This window comes from Indicator indicator, chromosome 3 (genome assembly GCF_027791375.1).
Source record: "Indicator indicator isolate 239-I01 chromosome 3, UM_Iind_1.1, whole genome shotgun sequence".
Lineage (NCBI taxonomy): Eukaryota > Metazoa > Chordata > Aves > Piciformes > Indicatoridae > Indicator > Indicator indicator.
Window position 1 is genome coordinate 20089379 of NC_072012.1, and position 20004 is coordinate 20109382.

Consider the following 20004-nt stretch of genomic DNA (forward strand, 5'->3'; position numbering starts at 1 on the left):
GCAAATCAGCATTAAGCAGATTTGCAGCTGTTATAAATCAATGTTGCACTATTAAAACAACTGGAATATAGATGAATTTCATCAGCTCAGGATTTGACTTCATGTATATTTCATACTTGAGTTGCCAACGGCCAAGAAATGGAATAACTGAGTAATCTTAATCATGTTTCTAGGAAACAATTTAATTTAAGGTAATTTCATTAGAAAGCATCAAAGCAATTCTCCTGAGCAAAATCTTGAAGATGTGGATCACTGTGATGTGTTCCAGAGAATTCCATAGGAATAATAATGCAAATAAATATATATCCTGGATTTTATCATGCATTCCAAGTGCCTAATATCATTTGTTTTGCTTGCTTTGCCATTTTTCCTTTCCATCTGTTCTTCTGTACAGGCTGCCTGTATTGCTTTATCACAACTATAGAATCATAGAATGGTTTGGGTTGGAAGGGACCTCTAAAGGTCATCTATTCTAAATCCCCTATGGTAATCAAGGACATCCTCCACTAGGTCAGGTTGCTCAGAGCCTTGTCCAGCATCACCTTGGAGATCTCCAGGGATGGGGCCTTGTTGTGGTTGAGGGGAGAAATATTTATTAATTACCCTCACAACAATAAATAATAAACAATATGGCAAACAGATATTAATAAAAATAGTAACCCTTTTTTAATATGAAATATGCCAAAAGTCATAAAAAGAATCGTTGTATGGTTGGAAGATATATTTACAATGGAATTATGCAGTCTTAGGGCAAATATAAACTATTCTATCCAAATTAGGAGGCAACAACTTGGAAAGAGAAAGTCCCTGAGAGCAGATAGCGCTCAATTACAGCAGGGGGAGGCTTGATAAGAACTGTTAAACCCAAAGGGCAGTGAATTAGTTACTCACAGCTAGTTTCACCCATATAGGAATGCAGCTGCTGCTGCGTTAGCTTTGGGGTGCTCTCATAAGGCACAGAATGGCAGATTGCCAGTAAGGAGAGTTTACTGTGTGGTCCTAAGCTGGTCTGGCTTCAGCAGATGGCAGGCAGTTAACAACGCTCTTGGCGACAGGCACTTGCTTGGTTCCTGGGTAAACTGAGGCACGGCACGATTCTGGTGGCAAGGGGAAGCAGGCTAGGTGGATCCGGCTTCTAGGCTTGTGGCTTCTCTGACTTGCATGTGTGTGGTCATGGCTATATCCCAGGCTCTGGACCAGGCACTCGAGGCAGGGCAGGGCAACTCGAGGTGGCAAGGCTTGAAACAAGGCAAGGCTTCAGCAGGCTTGAGCAAGGCAAGGCAAGGCAAGAGTGACTATCAAGTCACTTGTATGTATACAGATTGCCAGAGATCAGTTGGTCCAATGGGACACTGAAGCTAACGTGTAGCTGCCCAATGGAAAGGCGTTCTGCCAGGCATAACCATAAAATGCAGAAGCACGGACCTTGTATCTGGGGGAGCAGCGGTCAGCTTACATGTTCTCACCCCAGATAAACATCTTGTTTACCAGACAGGCAGGAGTCCTGTCGCCTTTGTTCCTTTTCCTGCGTTGCCCTGTTTTCCTGCAGGAAGGAGGGGAGAGAAAGGGACCCTGTCTAGACATCTTAAGGTAGCCATCTGGGTTTGTACTGGGCCGTATCATAGCCCTTCCAGGACAGGCCCTAACTACCTCTCTAGGCACCATGTTCCAGTTTTCCACCAGCCTCGTGCTAAAGAGCTTGTTCCTAACATCCAATTTACTCTTCTGTCATTTCAAACCATTGCCCCTCGTGATGGTTTGAAACTGTCTTTTTAATTTTTCCTTGCAAAGTTCAGAACAGAGAAAGTGAAAGAATGTAAATAAGTCACTATTGGGTGTAAGAAAGCAAAATAACGATTGTTCTAAACACTTCCATTGGATAGATAGAAATGTTTAAGAACTATTACCCAAAACAAAGTGGGGCATTCTGCACGTTCTGCAGTGGGGGCAGTTGCTGGGCTGTCTGGCTGCTGTTTCTTCTTCTCTTCTGGCTGAAGATAACACGTACTGACCTTGGCAGCTAAGTTAACAAGTTTCTGATTAACTGTCCAGGGGGGTCTCGGGGGAAGCTCCTGGGAGAGAGAGAGGCCCTTTTGGGAGGGTCCCCTTGGGGGGAAGCAAAGGGAGATCGGTTGTGCTTTTCTGTTGATTGTATATATTTGTGTTGTGAATTTTGTATATTTGTACATACCCATTGCATTTCATCGTAGATTTTAGACTCTGCTTGTAAATACAGCCTTCATTTGCTTCCAGACTGAGCTAGCCTGGTTATTGTTGGTGGAGGGGGAATTTCAGCTCACACCGACACACCCCTCATCCTATCACTTCAGGCCTTCAGAAACAGTCCCTCTGCAGCCTTTTTGTAGACCCCCTTCACGTACTGGAAGGCCTCTATTAGGTCTGCCTGGAGCCCTCTCTTCTCCAGGCTGCACAATCCCAGCTCCCTCAGTCCATCCTTGTAGCAGAAATGTTCCAGCCCTCTGATCATTTTCGTGGCCCTCCTCTGTACCTGCTCCATCAGGTCCATGACCTTCCTGTGTTGAGAGCTCCAGAGCTGGATGCAGTACTCCAGGTTAGGTCTTGCTGAGCAAAGTGGCCAAATCATTGCTCTTGAACAGCTATGGTATCTAAATAACATTCATATATAAATAACTAGCTTGTGTTGGGGCTTTTAAGTGTTTTACTCTCCAAGGACAAGCCATTATTGTTTTTTTGTGTCTGACAATTCCATTCCATACAGACAACTGAACATGGTGTAAAATTGTTCTGACAGATAAGGGCCTACCAGTGCTCTAGCACATGTTTGGTCTAGATAAGGCTGGAGGAGGAAATGAGAGATAACGTTTACTAGATGAAGACAAGAGGAAGGTATGCTCTGCCTCTGTTTGCAGGCAGAGTTAGAAGACTTTTGTTTGAATTGATTGATATCTTCTCAATGTTATAGCATGCTATGTTGGCACACTGTAAATTCTTTCATACCTAATGTCTCATTTTCATTCCATATCCTGATGCATTTTTCTAATTGCTAGCTTTGGACCTTGCTCAGAAAAGGTCATCTTTGTTCTTCCTTGATATAATTCAGTCTTCTGGGTTTTAATTTTGGTTTTGAAAGTATTGTTAGAAAATGATGGAAACTCTTTTTAGACTTGTGGTGTTTTTTCTTCCCTGGGTGGTATGTCTGTGCATTGGCTCATCAATCTGAAACTTTTGGGGATGTGTGCATTGATGTGCCGTACCTTTATTGGCAGTTTGTCCAGATGGGCAGCAATGTCTTGCCACAGGTCTGCGGCCCAGATAGCCTTTCCTTTCCTCTGCCATCCATTCTTCTTCCATTCCTTCAGCCACCCCAACATGTCTGGCACAGCAGCACTCATCAGAGGAGTCACTTCATTCAGGCCACGGTAGTCCACAGTCAATCTCCATTCCCCATTTGCCTTCTGCACTGGCCATATTGGGCTGTTGAAGGGTGAATGAGCTTTGCTGATTACCTTCTGGCACTCCAGTCGTCGAATCAGTTGATGTATGGGGTGCAGAGAGTCTCAGTTGGTCCTGTATTGCCTGCGATGCACTATGCGAGAAGCAATTGGTAACTTCAAATCCTGCACCTTATGGCTGCCAACTACGGAGGAGTCATCTGACAGCTCAGGCATGGCAGACAGCTGTTCCCTGTCTGCAGTCCCTACAGCTGCTACCCCAAATGCCCTCTTGTGCCCCTTAGGGTCCTTAAAACATCCCTCCCGCAGAAAGTCAATGCCAAGAATGCAAGGTACATCTGGACCAGTCATTATGGTGTGTTTTCCCCACTCATTCCCAGTCAGGCTTATCTCAGCCTGCAGTACAGTCAAATCTTGTGATCCCCCTGTGACCCCTTGAATGGTTATGGGCTCGGTCCCTCTGTAGCTTGATGGTATTAGGGTGCCTTGGGCCCCTGTGTCCACCAGAGCTCAGTACTTCAGGGCTTCTGAAGTGCCAGGCCATTTCACAAACACATCCCAGTACACTCTGTTGTCCCTGACCTCCGCCTGGCTGGAGGCAGGGCACCTCTACTGCTAGTGGCGATGCCCACATTTGTCACAGGGCCCTGTGTTACTGGGAGAAGAGTCTCTTGAATGGGAGGAACCACCCTGGGAAACTGGGGCTGCCCTTCTCCTGGGCGAGTTACTCCCATTGGGGCCACCTTGCAGTTCCCGTACTCTGGCCCAGAGTGCAGAGGTGGGCTGGCCATCCCAGCGGTTCATGTTTTCCCCATGGTCACAGAGAATTCTCCACAGGGCCACCCTTGATATCCCCTGATTAGCTTGGGTGATCTCCTAGGGGGAGGAGAATGATGTTTGTTCCTGATGGCTGAAACATGGATCCATTCTGATGGAGAAGGTGAAAGGGGAGAAAAGGTGTCATCCCCTTCCTTCAGTTCAGGCTTGGAGGCCTTAATCTCTTTGATGATGTCTTTAGTCATAGCCTCTATGGCTGAGATTACGGGCCTGTGACTGACACTGTCCTCATACTCCCTCAGGTCACTAGCAAACTCACTCACAGTTTTAGGACTTCCATCCTGTCCAGTCAGAAGCATCCCTCCTAGTGTGTGTACATATCTCTGAGGGCCACCCTGGGTGAGTTTCTTTACTAAGGACCATTTCATGGACACCTGATCTGGGTCCAAGGGGAGCTGGCCATTTCCATAGATGATCTCCAGCACAGCCATCTGTCTCAGGTACCGAATGCCCTGTTCCATAGCCATCCATTCAATTGGGGCCCAAGGCAAATCCTCTCTGGTAGGGTACCTGCGCTTTATAGCATTAGTAATCCGGGCCCAGAGAGTGTGTGTTCCATCGAGTTTTGCTAATTCTTTATCCAGGCCAGCATCATGAGACAGGGAGCCTAGAAGCTTTGCCTCCCTCTTATCTAGATCTACAGTTTCTGCACCCTCATCCCAACATTTTAGGGTCCAGTTTAGTATTGCCTCATTCTCTCTCCATGCGTAGTCCAGAAGAGTTTGCCTTAATTCTTTTCTGGGCAGAGATGTGATGGTTATGATCTCCTGATCTGAGTCCTCTCCATCTGCTGGTGGGTTCTGAGATGTGCTGGGTCCTGCTGAGGTGCCTTCTTCACCATCCGTATTTGGAGCTGATTTTTGCATCTTTTTCCTGCATGTGGTAACCGGTGCTAGAGAAACTACATAAGAAGGAGCGTCAGGGGTTATGTGTGAAACTGTTGGTGGGGGGCCAAACCCTCGGGGATGGGCCTCAGGTTTGGCTAGCCTCCGTTGGGCTGGACAGCATTCACAGCGGCCAGACCCCTCCCTCCTGTTTTCATAAACATTATCACAGTGTCTGCAGTGTTTACAGCTCTCTACCTCTGGGCCATCAAGGCTTACAAAAGACTTCCCTAAGCCCATTGTCCCTCTGCAGATGGCTCTTAATGGGTTGGCCCACCCTCCTCCCCATGTGCCCAGAGCTAGTATGATTATCAAGATTACATTTAAGCCTACAGAACATATTTTTACATGGTCCCATTCTCCTTCAGCAATATTTTTATCCACACATTTAGTTTCATAATAGGTTTCAGAGAAATTCTTTATGTCAGAAAAGTTTGAGAAGTGCCCACCGCCAGTAAGATTGATGGAATTCAAGAGGTACATGCAAAACTGTGTCGGTAGAGTTTTTATCCAGTCAAGCAGCATCTCTATAATTAACCAAACCACATGGTAAGTCAGTAGTTTATACACGTGCGTCCAAAAGATCCAGCCAACAGCCCATCCAAAAACTTGAACCGTAAGAATCTGTAAAATTAACATCTCTACTTCCAAACCATTCTTTCCCAATCAAGTATTATTTTCAAGCAAAGAATATTATTTCCCAAACCTCATGTTGGAAGCGCCAAAAATATTGTGGTGGTTTGAGCTCTGACTGGTGTTTAGGAGCTCGAATGATAATAGATTTTCCTCCCCCTGCCCCTCTCCCTTTCTCTCAGCAGAGTGGAGAGAGAGAAGAAAGAAAAAAAAAAGGGTAGGGGAGAAGGGAAGTAAATTCATGAAAGAAATAGTCTGAAGTCGGTTTGGAAGTAGGAGAAGTAAATTTTTCTTTTTTACAAAAAAAAGGAAAAGAAAGAATAATGTTTGTATATATATCAGAACAGGGGGGGTTCGCAGAGGTGAGGGATGAGGCTAAGTGGGAAAAAAATATGTAAAACCAAGCCTGGATGGCCTTGTGTCCCCTTGGATGTCGGTGGATTCAGTTGGGAGAAAGGAGGCCCCAGACATGTGGTTGAGTGCAGAAGACAGCAGCAGTAAGTGATCTTCTCGAGCGGACAAGGCAGGAAAGAGAGTGAGCAGTACGATGTCTGCCCTTTTTATAGGCTTGCTGGACAGGAAGGAGGAGTGGAATAGACCACCTTTGAGTCAGGGGACCACCTTCTCCCAGCAGGGGAGGGGCCAAGTCCCCCCCCCCCCCCCCAGATTAAGTTTCTTTTGTCCACCTGGGGCTGGGTTCTTTTCAGACCCATCCAGGATGGGTGTGCCCCAGGGCAATTAGCTTTACAACAGTATTTTTTTAACTTTTGTTTTTCACCACTTTCTTTGTTCTGTATCTAAAGGAGATTAGTGATTTGCTTCTCTCCAGCAAATATTGAAAAATAATAGCATCTGCCAAATAGAAGTTCATGTAAATGCACATGCTTTGCTGCCAAAGCTCAGTGCTCTCTGTCTGTCTCCATATTTAGGTGATTCTAAAAGCTCAGCTACTCTGATTTTTTAGCTAAATTGCATGCATGATTTAGGCATATGGTGAATCTATCCTTTGAATCCACATTTCACATGGGTTTCTAGCAATTTAATAAAATTTAATTAATAATGAAAATTCTGGTGTGATTTAAATAGGTTTGCTATGCATATAGTCCCTTTCCAGTACAGCAAGGCTGTCAGAAGAAGGCAGAATTTGCTTTAATGTCATTTTTAGTGAAGCAGTTATTTGTGTTATGTCAGTCATGCAGTACTTCCTCAAAAAGATTTTTTCCTTCACTGAAACACTTCTACATGTGATCATCACAAAGATGATCAGAGGGCTGGAGCACCTCTCCTATGAGGACAGGCTGAGAGAGTTAGACTTGGAGTTGTTCAGCCTGGAGAAAATAAGGCTGCAAGGAGATCTTTCAGCAGCCTTCTAGTAATTAAAGAGGGCCAATAAGAAAAATGGAGAGGGACTTTTTCTCAGAATGTAGCAGTAGAACAAGGGGTGACAATTTCAGACTGAAAGAGGGTAGATCTAGATCAGATGTTAGGAAGCATTTCTTGAATTTGAGTGTAGCGAGACAGAAGGGCAGGTTGCCCAGAGAGGTCGTGGATGCCCCCTTCCTGGAAGTGTTCACAGCCAGGTTGGATGGGGCTTTGAGCAACCTGGTCTAGGGAAGACGTTCCTACCCATAGCAGAGGAGTTGGAACTACATGATTTTTCAACTCAAACCATTCCGTGATACTCAAAGTTAAATCTTTGGGAAAGTCATGTATGGGACTGCATTTAACCTTAATCTTCCAACCATAACCAGAAATTATTGGTGACAACCTTCAGTAACCTCTGATGAGTTCTTCTTTTCCTTTCTTTCCAGTGAATTATTCATTGCTTCCTTTCTGCTTAAAGTGGTCTCTTTCTTTTGATCACAGGCAATGGACTTGGAATCCGAGTTGTAGGTGGGAAAGAAATTCCAGGAAGCAGTGGGGAAATTGGAGCTTATGTTGCCAAGATCTTGCCTGGGGGCAATGCAGAGCAGACGGGGAAGCTGATGGAAGGTAAGATTGATTCGTTATCAAGAAACTGAACCACAGGAGTGATGGGAGTTTAGTAGAGTTATTTAGTGTAGATTTCCTCTTGCACAACACCTTGTAATCTTGTGCAAGTAGTGAGAGATCTCTGAGAGCCCCTCTAAGCCTCTGTTTCAAGAACTGGAGGTAACTTCCTCATTTCATTAACTTTAAGACTGCATTAGACTATACGTTATGCTTTAAGCAACTGAAGCTGAGTGAATCGAATTCAATTTAGCCATCATTTACTTTTCCTGATTTTTGCAAATGTGATAATTCTGTCTGATAACAATTTATTTCTATCTATAATCAGATAAATGGTCTCTTCTCTGTATAACTATTTTCTAGTTTTTTTTTTTATGTGAATATCTGTATACACCTGAAATGTTAGAGTATATGTGGACAAAAATATAATATAGTTGTTTCTAATTAATTCAGTTATTTATATTTCTTTAATAAGAAAAGGGGGAAAATGACAAAAGAAAGATGATAAACAGAAACAACAGTTCTCCCAAGCAGAGTTCAATTTACATAATTCTTCTGAATGGCAAACATGCAACAAAGGTCCTGGTTAAATCAAAAGCACTTTGCAGATAAAGAAGAAGTTGAGTAAATTGATAAAAGTATGTATTTTAAAAAAAAACTAAGTATGTTGTATTACAAAACAGTGTCACCTGCATTCACCCTGATGCTTTTTACATTCTTGATGTTTCTTTGTAATATTTTAATGGTATACATATCATCAAATGATAGAATACTGCTATTTTTTCTACATGAATTATGAAAGAATTTGCCTTAATTTAGTGTATTTTGAGCAAGTCATTGTTTTGGCTTCCTCCATACAAAAGAGTCTTTCATAACTGTGTTAGGTCATGAATGCATTGTTTCGTTATGAAGAAGGTAAATAGGAAATGACATTATTCAATATTTCCCCAAAACTAGACATTTCAAGGAGAATGAGCAGTTACTGCTTGAAATTATCTCCAGTCTTTTTGTTTGTCTTGTCATGAACTTAACTGGAAAGTGGGGTTTAAATAGGTTCTTCATTCATTACTTAGGTAAATTTTAGCAGGCATCAACAACATCTTGGATGTACAGGAGAAGTTCAGGCTTGGGCATTTGCTTTTCTGTCTGTTCACAATGTATTTCAAAGGTTTCTTCCTATTTTACAGAAAAACAAACAGGACAATAATATATATATCCCTTTCTTTCATTGTGCCCATCATGTGATCAGTCCTGTTTCTGAGCTGACCTTTACAAAAGTTTTCCAGACTTCGGTATGGCGACATAAATCAAGTCAATCAAAATCACTATATTTAATCTGTAGAAATAGCCCAGAATACATTTTGTTATTGATGTGTTAAATACTCTTTCAGAGAGAGAAATCTTTTCTGCAGAATAGTCTACTGTTATAGCATACAAGACAAGCACTTCCCCTTATCGTCATTTACCTTTCAAGTCTTGCTTTTGTGCCTAGTTTACCTTTTATGACATTTTTGCGTGGCTGTCATAGATCAACAAAGAATATTTGGCTAGTTCATTGACAGTTTTTTTTCTTGTATTAGTGGAAATATAGCTGGTGCACTTTCATTCTCTACCCTTCACAAGTGCTAAAATCTATTGAGGTCTTCAATCATTTTCATATTGATCTGTGTAAATCCATCCAAAATGCTAATGTTACCAGTATTGCTGATATTGTTGTGTCTGAGCTTTTTCCCTGCTATTTGCTCTCTCTTATATCACACACAGGAAACTTTCTATGTCATTGTAAGTGGCAGTTACATACTAGCAATTTGTATAGTAATCCTGAGTCACTTTTTTCTGCTGAAATGCTGCATGACTTCAAGGTAGAGTATAAACCTAGTCATCAAGTAAATATCTCATAATGTCATACAAGCTAATACCTTGACTCATTAGACTTTCTAAGAACATGATTCATTGCAAAAAAAAAAAAAATCCCATCAGCTTAATTAATTCTCTAATTCTAAACCCAGAAAACTCTGGGTCAATAGCATAATGAACAAGGACAACTTTACTGTGGTTATGAAGAATGTCAAAGTCCTAACCGCTGCCTGCATGACTACAGATATATCTGTATATATCTGTATATATATATGTATATGATTGGAGAAGACCTCCAAGTTCATCCAGTCCAACCCTTGACCCAGCACTGAGGGGTCAACACTAAATGCTCTCCCTAAGCAGCAGCTCCACACACCGCTTGAACAACCCCAGAGCTGGTAACTACACCACTGTCCTGGGCAGACCATTCCAATGTTTGAGAACCCTTTCAGTGAAGAAGCATTTCCTGCTATCCAGTTTAAACCTCCTTTGGTGCAGCTTGTATCCATTTCCTCTCGTCCTGTTGGTTGTCATTAAGGAGAAGAGGCTGCCTCCTCCTCACTTCATCTTTCCTTCAGGCAGTTGTAGAGAGCAGTGAGATGGCTCCTTATAGTTGTATGCTCCAGGCCCTTCACCAACTTTATTGCCCTTCTCTGGACACTCTCCAGCACCACAATGTCCTTTCCTATAGTAAGAGGCCCAGAACTACATCTATGAAGAAATGACACACTTTAAAAGGCAGATTCCTTTCCTTAGGGAATAGCAATCCATGCAATTTTAGCCTATTTAAATAGCTTTGGAGGAGTCTTAGTGATGAACAGTTTATTTATAGTTCTGACTAGAAAATACCAATCTTTTTAGTTCTCTCACCTTGAATTACTTTCAGATGTCAAAAATATCTCTGATTCATCATTCACTGACATTACAAAAACTGGAGGTGGAAGACTCCTTGCTCGCACTGAGCTCCAGTGTAGGGACTGTGTCCGTTTGATAGATTGGTCTGTGCTCCCTCTTGTGTTGATAGGAAACAGTTCAGTTTCGTTCCACCTGGTAAATCTACTGGCAACATTTTTCAGAAACAGAAGAACCTAGAGTAAAGAGCAGAAATAAAATACTAACGTGTGTTACCAGATGTTGCAATTTGCTGAATACCCTCATCATTCAAGTTTTCTTATTGAACCATTTCAACAGTATGACTGGAGAGTCTGGGAAAATGAACCATGGGTGTCTTTGTTCCAAGTTTTCAAGCAGCAAGGCACACTGTGTTGCACTTCATAAGCCAGCAGAAATTCACCAGGACTCCAGGGAGACTTTAGAGCTGCCATCCAATACCTGAAGGGATCCTATAGGAAGGCTGGAGAGGAACGTTTCATAAAGCTGTCTAGCAATAGGGCTAAGGCGAATGGTTCAAGCTGTGGGAGAGTAGGGTTAGACTGCACTTTAGAAAGAATTTCTTCAGTATGAGCATGGTGAGATTCTGGAACAGGTTGGCCAAGGAGGTTACGGATACCTCCTCCCTGAGGCTGTTCAAGGCCAGGGTGAATGAGGTCTTGAGCCAAGTCTAAGTGAGAGGCATCCCTGCCCATGGCAAGGAGGATGGAGTAGATGATCTCTAAGGTCCCTTCCCTGACTTTCTAGTCCACTTTATCAAAACTATCTCTTGTCATGTCATAGACATGCTTTGGATGTTGCTTGGAAAATGCAGTGTGACTGGAATGGTTATAGACACCTAAATATTTGGAAAACCAGAACAGATGTAGTAAGTCACTAATCCTTCCCTGTGCTCCTCTTGCCGCACTTCCCTCTTATCGCTGAGTTATAGATGGGCTCAAGCGTAACACTGACTACCCTTAACCATCTATTGGTGGCAAATCACCAGCTCTTCCTGAGTTTTAAAAGAATACAGTGAGTTCTACTTGCTGCTTAGCCAGCTAAAATTAGAAATACTGATCAGAGCATTACAGTGAAAAGAGATTTTTCCAGTCCCCATGAAGCTAGGGATAGTGAAAGTACCAGCATGCCTTCTTAAGGCCCTCTCATAATTACACTTCTGGCAGAAAGAAGAAAGCATGATGAAGCTGGAAAATGATGACAAGAAATTAAAAGGAGAAATTAAACTTCCCCACAAGAATGGAAGTAAAAGTTATTGAAAAACTTTGGATGAGGTATTAAATGAGCAGACATAACCTTCTCATCCTGCAATTCCATTTTGCAGTTTGACTGCTTTAATTTATTACTGCACTGGGAGAAAAAAAGAAAAAAAAGAAAGAATTAACTTTACCCTGTTCTCTTAGTATTAGTCTTAGTGATTTATTGTGCTGTCTACACTTATTCTGTGGGATTAGAGCAGAAATGAGCTTGCTCTCAACATATTCCCTGGTTTACAGGCTCAGGTTTATCTGGACTTTATCTGACTTTATCAAAGGAAATGTGCACAAAATAACAGGCAATGCCAATAGCTTGGTTGAAAGCTTTACCCTGAAGCTGTTTAGAAAGGACTTAATCTAAACAAACTCCTACATGCCTCTGTCAGCTGTAAATCTTCACTTGCATAGTTGTTCTTCATGTATTTTTTACTGTAATGTATTTCTTTCAAATAAGTAATAATAAATATGCATCATTGTTCTTCCTAAGTGTGGTAGTGGGCACTCACCATATAAGAAAGTACCTTTTAAATGTGTAGATTTTTTTTTTTAATTGAATGTCTATTCTAAAAGTTATGTTATCAGAAAAGATATTCCAACAAAATATATAAGTTCCACATTACAGCTACCCTTGTATCTGTTAGAGTGAAGAAAGAAAGTAAAACAGCTTTCTCGCACTGACAGTGTTCTCAATCCTGTTGTTAATAAGGTTGAGTTGGGTTGTACTGAGAGTTTAGTTTGACCATTTGCTATGATATAAGAAGGAAGCCTGAATCACCAGAAGAAAAAAGAAATGTTCTGAATCTGTGTGAGGCATACAGAAGGAAATGGGGTTTTGCAAAGATCCTGCATTAGAAATCTTGTTGTATACATAAAATGTCTGTTTCAGTGAGATAAAGCAGGTAGCAGGAATTTGTAATGTTTGTTTCTAACACTGTAATTTCTTTATATTTAATTTTCCTGCAATAAAAATCAACACTGAAAATAGCTATTAGAAACTTGGATTCTAGGAAGTAGTTCAACTGAGCTTTCAGAATCTTTTTTAATGTAGTCTAAAGAAGGAAATAAGAAACAATTTATGGAAGAGTTGTAATTTTTTTTTTAAGCCATGAGAAAGAAAAATTAAATTAATATGTATTAGGATCAGTAAAGACCTGGCCTCCTGTGTAATGCAAGTTACACATTTTTCACTCCTGCATTCAGTTTTGTTATGTGCCACACAAACTAGTGTAGGTAAAGAATTCTGAAGACACCCTGAACAGCTAATTATTGCTGAAAATCAGTTGTATTGGAAAATCCCTGTCATTCAAATTGCACTAAATAATTTCATCAAAATATCTCTTTAGGCAAAGTCTTTTTAGTCTTAATTGGTAAGTCTAATTTGAGAGACAAGCAAAATGGATGCTTCAAGAAGAGAGTAGATACAAAAACACTCAGTAGATGTTCTATAGGTAATGAAGTGGAGAACAATTGCAAAGGTGACACTAAAAGCATTCATCACATGTTTTATAACACAGACTGTGAAAGATCACTGATAAAAATGTCATTTGTCTTATAATTTTCAATAACATTCCTCTAAGATCATATTAGAAAGCACTCATCTCTATTGTAAAGTACTTATGTGTAGCTATACAACTAGCAGTTATTAGACACACTGCTTTTGACAGCTGCTATTCAAGACCTTCATGTATCCTACCTGTTAGAAAGAATAGCCTGATTCTTCTTGGAAAGAGTCCTCATTGCTGTCAGCGAATGTGCTTGAAGCCCTGCTCTGAGCACACCAGAAACAACAGTATTGTTGCCATCAGGCTGCCCAAAAATTTTTCTTGGCTCCCACTGGAACCACAGATCTCTCTGCTTTGAATTTCTGCCTCTGACATTGATAGACATCATTCATCTAGACATCATCGTCTGTGGTCCAGCCTCTTACGCTTCTTGGATAATTTGTGCTATGTTCTAATACTGTGAGCACTCTTAAGGTTTATTTGTTCTTCTTTCATTATTTTTAATATGATCTGACCATTCTTACATCAGACACATGGTTGCAAGCCAGACATTGACTATACAACAGTTTTAAAATCAGTTTGATGCATATTCGTAAGAAGATGAAATTGTATTTCCTGTTTCTACATTACCAATACCCATTGTGCAGATTTTTGTGGGCTGAAACTAGCAGGCTAAGAGTTGGATGTGATTTTAGTGGGACAAAAATTCCGTGAAATCAAAATGAGGGTCATCTTGGAGTACAGTTAAATATAGCTATGTCCTTCTGGACAACTTTCCCTGTTATTGGATTCTAAAATTGTATTAAAACATTTTGCATCTAGACATAACAATTCCAAACTTCAATCCCATTCCTGAAATCTGGATCTCCAGGAATATTAGTCCAGCCTTATAACTCCAGAGAGTGTTGTGCCAATGTAAAACATAGGAAAGAGTTAACTACCATCGTGAATTTTCCCCAGGAACAGTTCCTTCTGCTGCTAGTTAGGTAAACAGTCACTGTCACTGAATATCTTGGAGGCAGCATGTTAGCTGTGTGCAAGATACTTCCCAGAAGAGGCTTACAGACAGCATAACTAGGTACTGCAGCAAGCAGACTTTTAAAATTACTTGTTATTTCAAAGTGTTTTTTCTAGATAGGTTTATGCAAGTTTCATTCTTCCAAGACCATAAGGAACGCTATTAACAAGTTACTGTGAGGAAAGAAGAACTACTGAAAGTGCATTGTCTCAGAATAGAACATTATCTGTCTTTAGATGGCATTTGCTCATGGTAATTGTGGCAGTTGTAACCCCACATCCACAACCCCACATTCCATCCTCTCCCTCCCTCCCCCCAACTAAAGACAGACCTCTAGTGGGGCTTGTGAGGAGCTGATCTTTATCAGCTTTTTATCTCTGGTGCCCCCTACCCCATTTGTTTGCTTGGAGAACCAACTAATTGAGCAACTGACCATAGCCAAAAACACGGGGGTGTAAATTAAGTTCTGCTGTGGAGAGGAGGCTCTTGCTCCACAGAAACAGCCTTTGAAGCTCAAAACTTCTCCCCTTTAGAACAGAACCTAAGGAACCTCACTCTTCCCTTGGTGAGATATATATATATCCTGGGTATAGATATAGATTAGATATATAGATATAGATTACAGAGATATAGATATAGATATAGATATAGATGATATATCCTGGGTATCCTTGGGAGATTTTCCTTTTATGAGTGAGTTGTGTGCACATTTTGGCTCATCTCTCCAAGTAGCTTAATAAGTTGCACAATGGTATTTTCCCAGCCTGTAATTTTATTGTATTGGAAGGAGAGCAGATTTAATTGTAATAAATCAGTGGCTGTTAGTTTCCTGTTTTGTCTGTCTCCTTCACGACAGTAATATGTAAGGCACAAGTTTGAGATGCCTGATCACAGCACTTCAGTGTTTTTAAAAGTGACATGGTTACATAGATAGAGCCTGTCTTTTCTATAAGCATTGGGTAATGCACAGAGAGGAAGTAGAGAAAACTAAGATATTTCTAAATCACTTAAATTAGTTTGATCTCTGGACATACATAGGAAAAATAAAAAATATGTTATCAAGTTATTCCAGAATTTTCCAAGGTTTTCTAAACAAGTTCTGAAGCATTTGCTATCAAGTGTTTTCAGAGGAGATTCTGAACTGTGCTGTTCTGTGTTCTGACCTAATCTGATTCAGCAGTGATTTTCTCATTCAACTGAAAAGGTAAAGGAACTTAAAGAACGAAAAATAATTCTATACAGTCAGTTTTGCAATATAGTATAGTACAAAATGGACTAGTATGTAAATTAATACGGAAAATGCTTTAGAAATCAGATTAAAGAAAGAAAAATTCTATGAACAATCTCAAAAAAAAAAAAAATCAAAAATTTCAAGGCCTGTTCCATTCCAAAATCGTAAGGTATGGCTGTGAAAATCTTATTGGGGAATCTTCAGGTTTCTGTGAGGCAAAAGGAATAGGTGATTTGGCAGAAAACAGAGCAAAATGTCGATTAAAAATTACTACCCTATCTAGGTTTATCATTTTGGCAATGGTACATATGAATGTACCATTTAGAATTAGATAGTTACAGATTCACAATTCTATATGAAAAGGCTGAAGTAAAGCACCTTAAGGTATATTTGTAATGTAATGATACACCTTCAAATATAACTGAAATTGAAGGTATCGAATTGCCAGATACAGAATCACAGAATGTTGGGGGTTGGAAGGGGACTTCAAAGATCAAGCTCAATAGCCCTGACAAAGCATGATCATCAAGGACAGGACACACAAGGATGCATTCAGCTGGGTTTTGAAAGTCTCCAGAGAAGGAGTCTCCACAACATCTCTGGGCAGCCTGGTCCAGTGCTCCATCACCCTCATTGTAAAGTGTCTCCTTGTGTTGAAGTGCAACCTCCTGTGCTCTAGCTTGTACCCATTGTTCCTTGCCCTACCACTTGGCACCCTCATCTTGACCCCTACCCCTCAGATATTTATAGACATTGGTAAGATTCCCTCTCAGCCTTCTCAAGACTAAACAGCACCATGTCTTTCAGTCTGTCTTCATAGGAAAGATGTTCAAGTCTCACAATCATCCTTGCAGCTCTCTGTTGGACTCTCTCTAGGAGATCCTTGTCTTGCTTTAACTGGGGAGCCCAAAACTGGACACAGTATTCCAGGTGTGCCCTCACCAGGGCAGAGTAGAATTATCAAAATTATTAGTGACTAAAGCATCAAACCACATTCCAACAAAGCAAAAAACTTTTGATTAAAAAAAAAATAAAGAATCAAAAGGTATCTTTGTATTTCATTTATACCTTAGTGCAATTAGATGCTAATAGACCTTTGCCAGTTGTGAACTGTTTTTAATTTGAAAAAAAAAAAAATTGCCTGAAATCTGGCCTGAAAAATAGGTATGCCTATGCCTGGTACCGATCCTAAAATGTTTGAGCCAGAAAGGAACTTTGTATTTTTCCTTGTTGGTAATGGGAGTGCCTCAGATCCAAAATGAGTGTAAAACTCTTTGATATGTCTCTAAATACATCAGCAAGCAGAATTTTTAAATTTTTTTTATATGATCCATTTGAAAACTTATAGGTAGATTAATGTGGTATAGGTAACTTTCTAAATTGTTGTTCTTAGGTAACTAATTCTTACCATTTCTAGAGAAATGGAATTAGTCTTGATTTGGTTGTTTGTTGGAGAAGTGTACTAGCTTCTTATAAAATACAAGGCTTTGCAGACAATTACATTCAACTCAATAAGAAGATAGTATTAATCTTTTGTGATAGTATTTGCTTTCGATTTTTGAGACCAGATTTCACAAAGAGTGTATCATAGAATCACAGCATGTTTTGGATTAGAAAGGACCTCCAAAGGTCATCTAGTCCAAACCTCCCTGCAGTCAGCAGGGACATCCTCCACTACACCAGGTTGCTCAGAGCTTTGTCCAACCTCACCTTGAATATCTCCAGGGATGGGACCTCAACTACCTCCCTGGAACACCTTGAATATCTCCAGGGATGGGACCTCAACTACCTCCCTGGAACACTTGTTCCAGTGTTCCACCAACCTCATGCTAAAGAACTTGTTCCTAACATCCAATCTAAATCTACTCTCCTGTCATTACAAACCATTGCTCCTCATCCTATCACTGCAGACCTTTCATGTACTGGAAGGCTCTATTAGGTCTCCCCAGAGCCTTCTCTTATCCAGGCCGAACAACCCCAGCTCCCTCAGCTTTTTCTTGTAGCAAAGGTGTTCCAGCCCCTTGATCATTTTTGTGGCCTTCTTCTGCACCCACTCCATCAGGTTTGTGTCTTTCCTGTGTTGAGGGCTCCAGAGCTGGATGCGCTACTCCGTGTGAGGTCTTACCAGAGTCGTGTAGAAAGCATGTGGTAGACTGAGCATTTTTAGGTCAGCATGTGGAGACATTTCCTTTTCTTGGGTGTAAAAGCAGAAGCCAACTGGAATACAAATTGTTTAAAAACTGAAGGCAAATATATTCCAGACTGAAGATCTTGGTGTCTGGCAAATGTGGGCAGATAGCAAGTACGTTCTTACCAGTCCTCTGAAAGGATCTGGTGTATGTGAGATGGTTCAAACTGCATTTAGCATATGAAGCTTTTAAGAATATTTCCAAGTCATATAGTGTAGCTTCTAATATTAAGGAAATACAGAGAAAATAGTCTGCATTTTTGGTGACAGAGTTTGCTGGTAACCTAAAAATGCAGAGTAATGAGCCTGCAGCTCTATGTCTGCTTCTGAATGCCAAGAAAAATCCCAATGAAATATATCAAGAATTTAATTATAATGTTTTTTATTTTAAAATTATCTTTATCCACCTATGCGCATCACATTAAGTATATACTTGTGACTGCAAGGGACCTTTCCCTGGGGACTCATTGCTGCCAAATCAAAAGGACTTGCTAACAATTGAGAAGCATTAAGTATTCAAAAGTCCATAAGGCCTTAAAGATGATAGAGACAATCTTTCTGAAGAAAAAGAACTGTAAGATTTTCCAGTAGTAGTGCTTGTACTATAGTTGTTCCTTGGTCTGTGGAAGCATAAATTATTTTCTCTTATTTGTTTGTTGTTTGTTTGATTTGTTTTATTTTGTTTTGTTTTTCATAAAGTTATTCCTAAAAGGCCATCAGGGAGAGAGAGACAGAGATGTATGTCTACAAAAAGAAAGTGGCAATTAAAGGCACATGGAACACATTTGGATTCTTCTTACTTGCTCATGTGCTAGCTTTCTGCTTTCAAAAGCACTGTGGGGTCCCTTTCTGAGCATCTATCATCAGAGACAAGATAGGACTCCTAACAACTGCTGTTTTGTACAACAGCACCAAGGCCTATGGGATTAAATACACTGCTCATGTGCAGAAAGATTAGATTACACCTGCACAGTAAATACTGGACAGTCCTATCTCGAAGGGTTAGACTGCACATTAGCTACATTATGGCATGCAGGCGGGAGTTAAAGAGCACATTAGGATGATCTGGTTAGACCAAAGGATTTCTAGAACTTCATGGGAAGCCATTTGGTGAAAAGCAAACTCCCATGGACATCATCCATGTTCATCATATTCATTGTTAGAATCTGTTTGCATGGGAAAAATGAGTACCATTTACCTGCCACAGTGCAATTACAGTGACATTTAGTGGGGCTGACCAGTCACTTCCAGGAACAGAGAGTTTGATTTCATCTTCTTTACTAAATAATATGCTGAAAAGAATCCCATGAAAGAATCTTTATGATGACATAGTAAAAGGAAATGAGTCATTCCAGTGATATTCATCACTGTGTGAGCACCGAGCTTGCTAAATTAGTTCTGTCATAGTGTGGGTGAAGTAGAATCAATCCATATCATTCCTACATTTGCTGCTCATACTGACAGTTTGGGAACTGCTAAATAGAAATAAGCACTAACTTGTGTCTAAATAAAGCAAAGTTTTCTATTACATTACCTGATTAGATTTTCCACTTGGCCTGAAGTGACTGGTTAGGGAGAGATGAGCATTCCTGAGATTTATATGAGAGAAAGAATAAAAGGAAGCAAAATTCTAGGCAAGGGCTATCATGACTGGTGCTAATGGGGAAATACTTAGAGTCTTAGATGATACTAAAGGAAAGACAATCTTTCATCTCCTTATCCACAGACCACTGGACTATTTTTAGAAGTATCAACCTGTCTCAGTAATAGGTCTGCAATTCACACATGGAACCTATCTTGATTAGTTGCAAAGTGGGGACTTTCTTCTGATTGAGTAGCTGTACAGAATATGAGATAAGAAAAATACTTGAAACTGTTCAGGAAAGAGTAAAGATCCAATGAAGGTACTGAACATATCTTTGGGTGTCACAATGACTCTTGAGCATGATGCAGACAGACTGGTAAATACAGTAAAAGCAGCTTTATGCTAGACAAGTGCTTAGTTGAACATGAGCTGAAACACACAATTCCCTGACTGGATGAATATCCACCAGTGATGCATGCTGACTGGCTGCAACACCATCTTTGAGGTTCTGTCTCTAAATGGAGACTCTAGATGGAAAGCACCTTACAGTAACTAGCAGATAAATGCTAGCAGATAAGTGCCTACAGTTTCCATACCTATTGAAAAATTTAGTGCTACCTAATAGACAGCCCCCCAAGTCCCAAATATCAAATGTATCAAATCCATACAGAAATGTTTTTGCAAGTGATCTATAAAAGT

The 20004-nt window shown here is 40.5% G+C and overlaps 1 protein-coding gene across 1 annotated transcript in view; it reads left to right on the forward strand.

Moving 5' to 3' along the window:
• PCLO (piccolo presynaptic cytomatrix protein) overlaps positions 1-20004 on the forward strand; it is a 310190-nt gene that overhangs the window by 205817 nt on the left and 84369 nt on the right. Inside the window, exon 11 of the mRNA XM_054399702.1 lies at positions 7655-7780. Coding sequence (XP_054255677.1) covers positions 7655-7780 — 126 coding nt within the window. The remainder of the gene's footprint in view (positions 1-7654; positions 7781-20004) is intronic.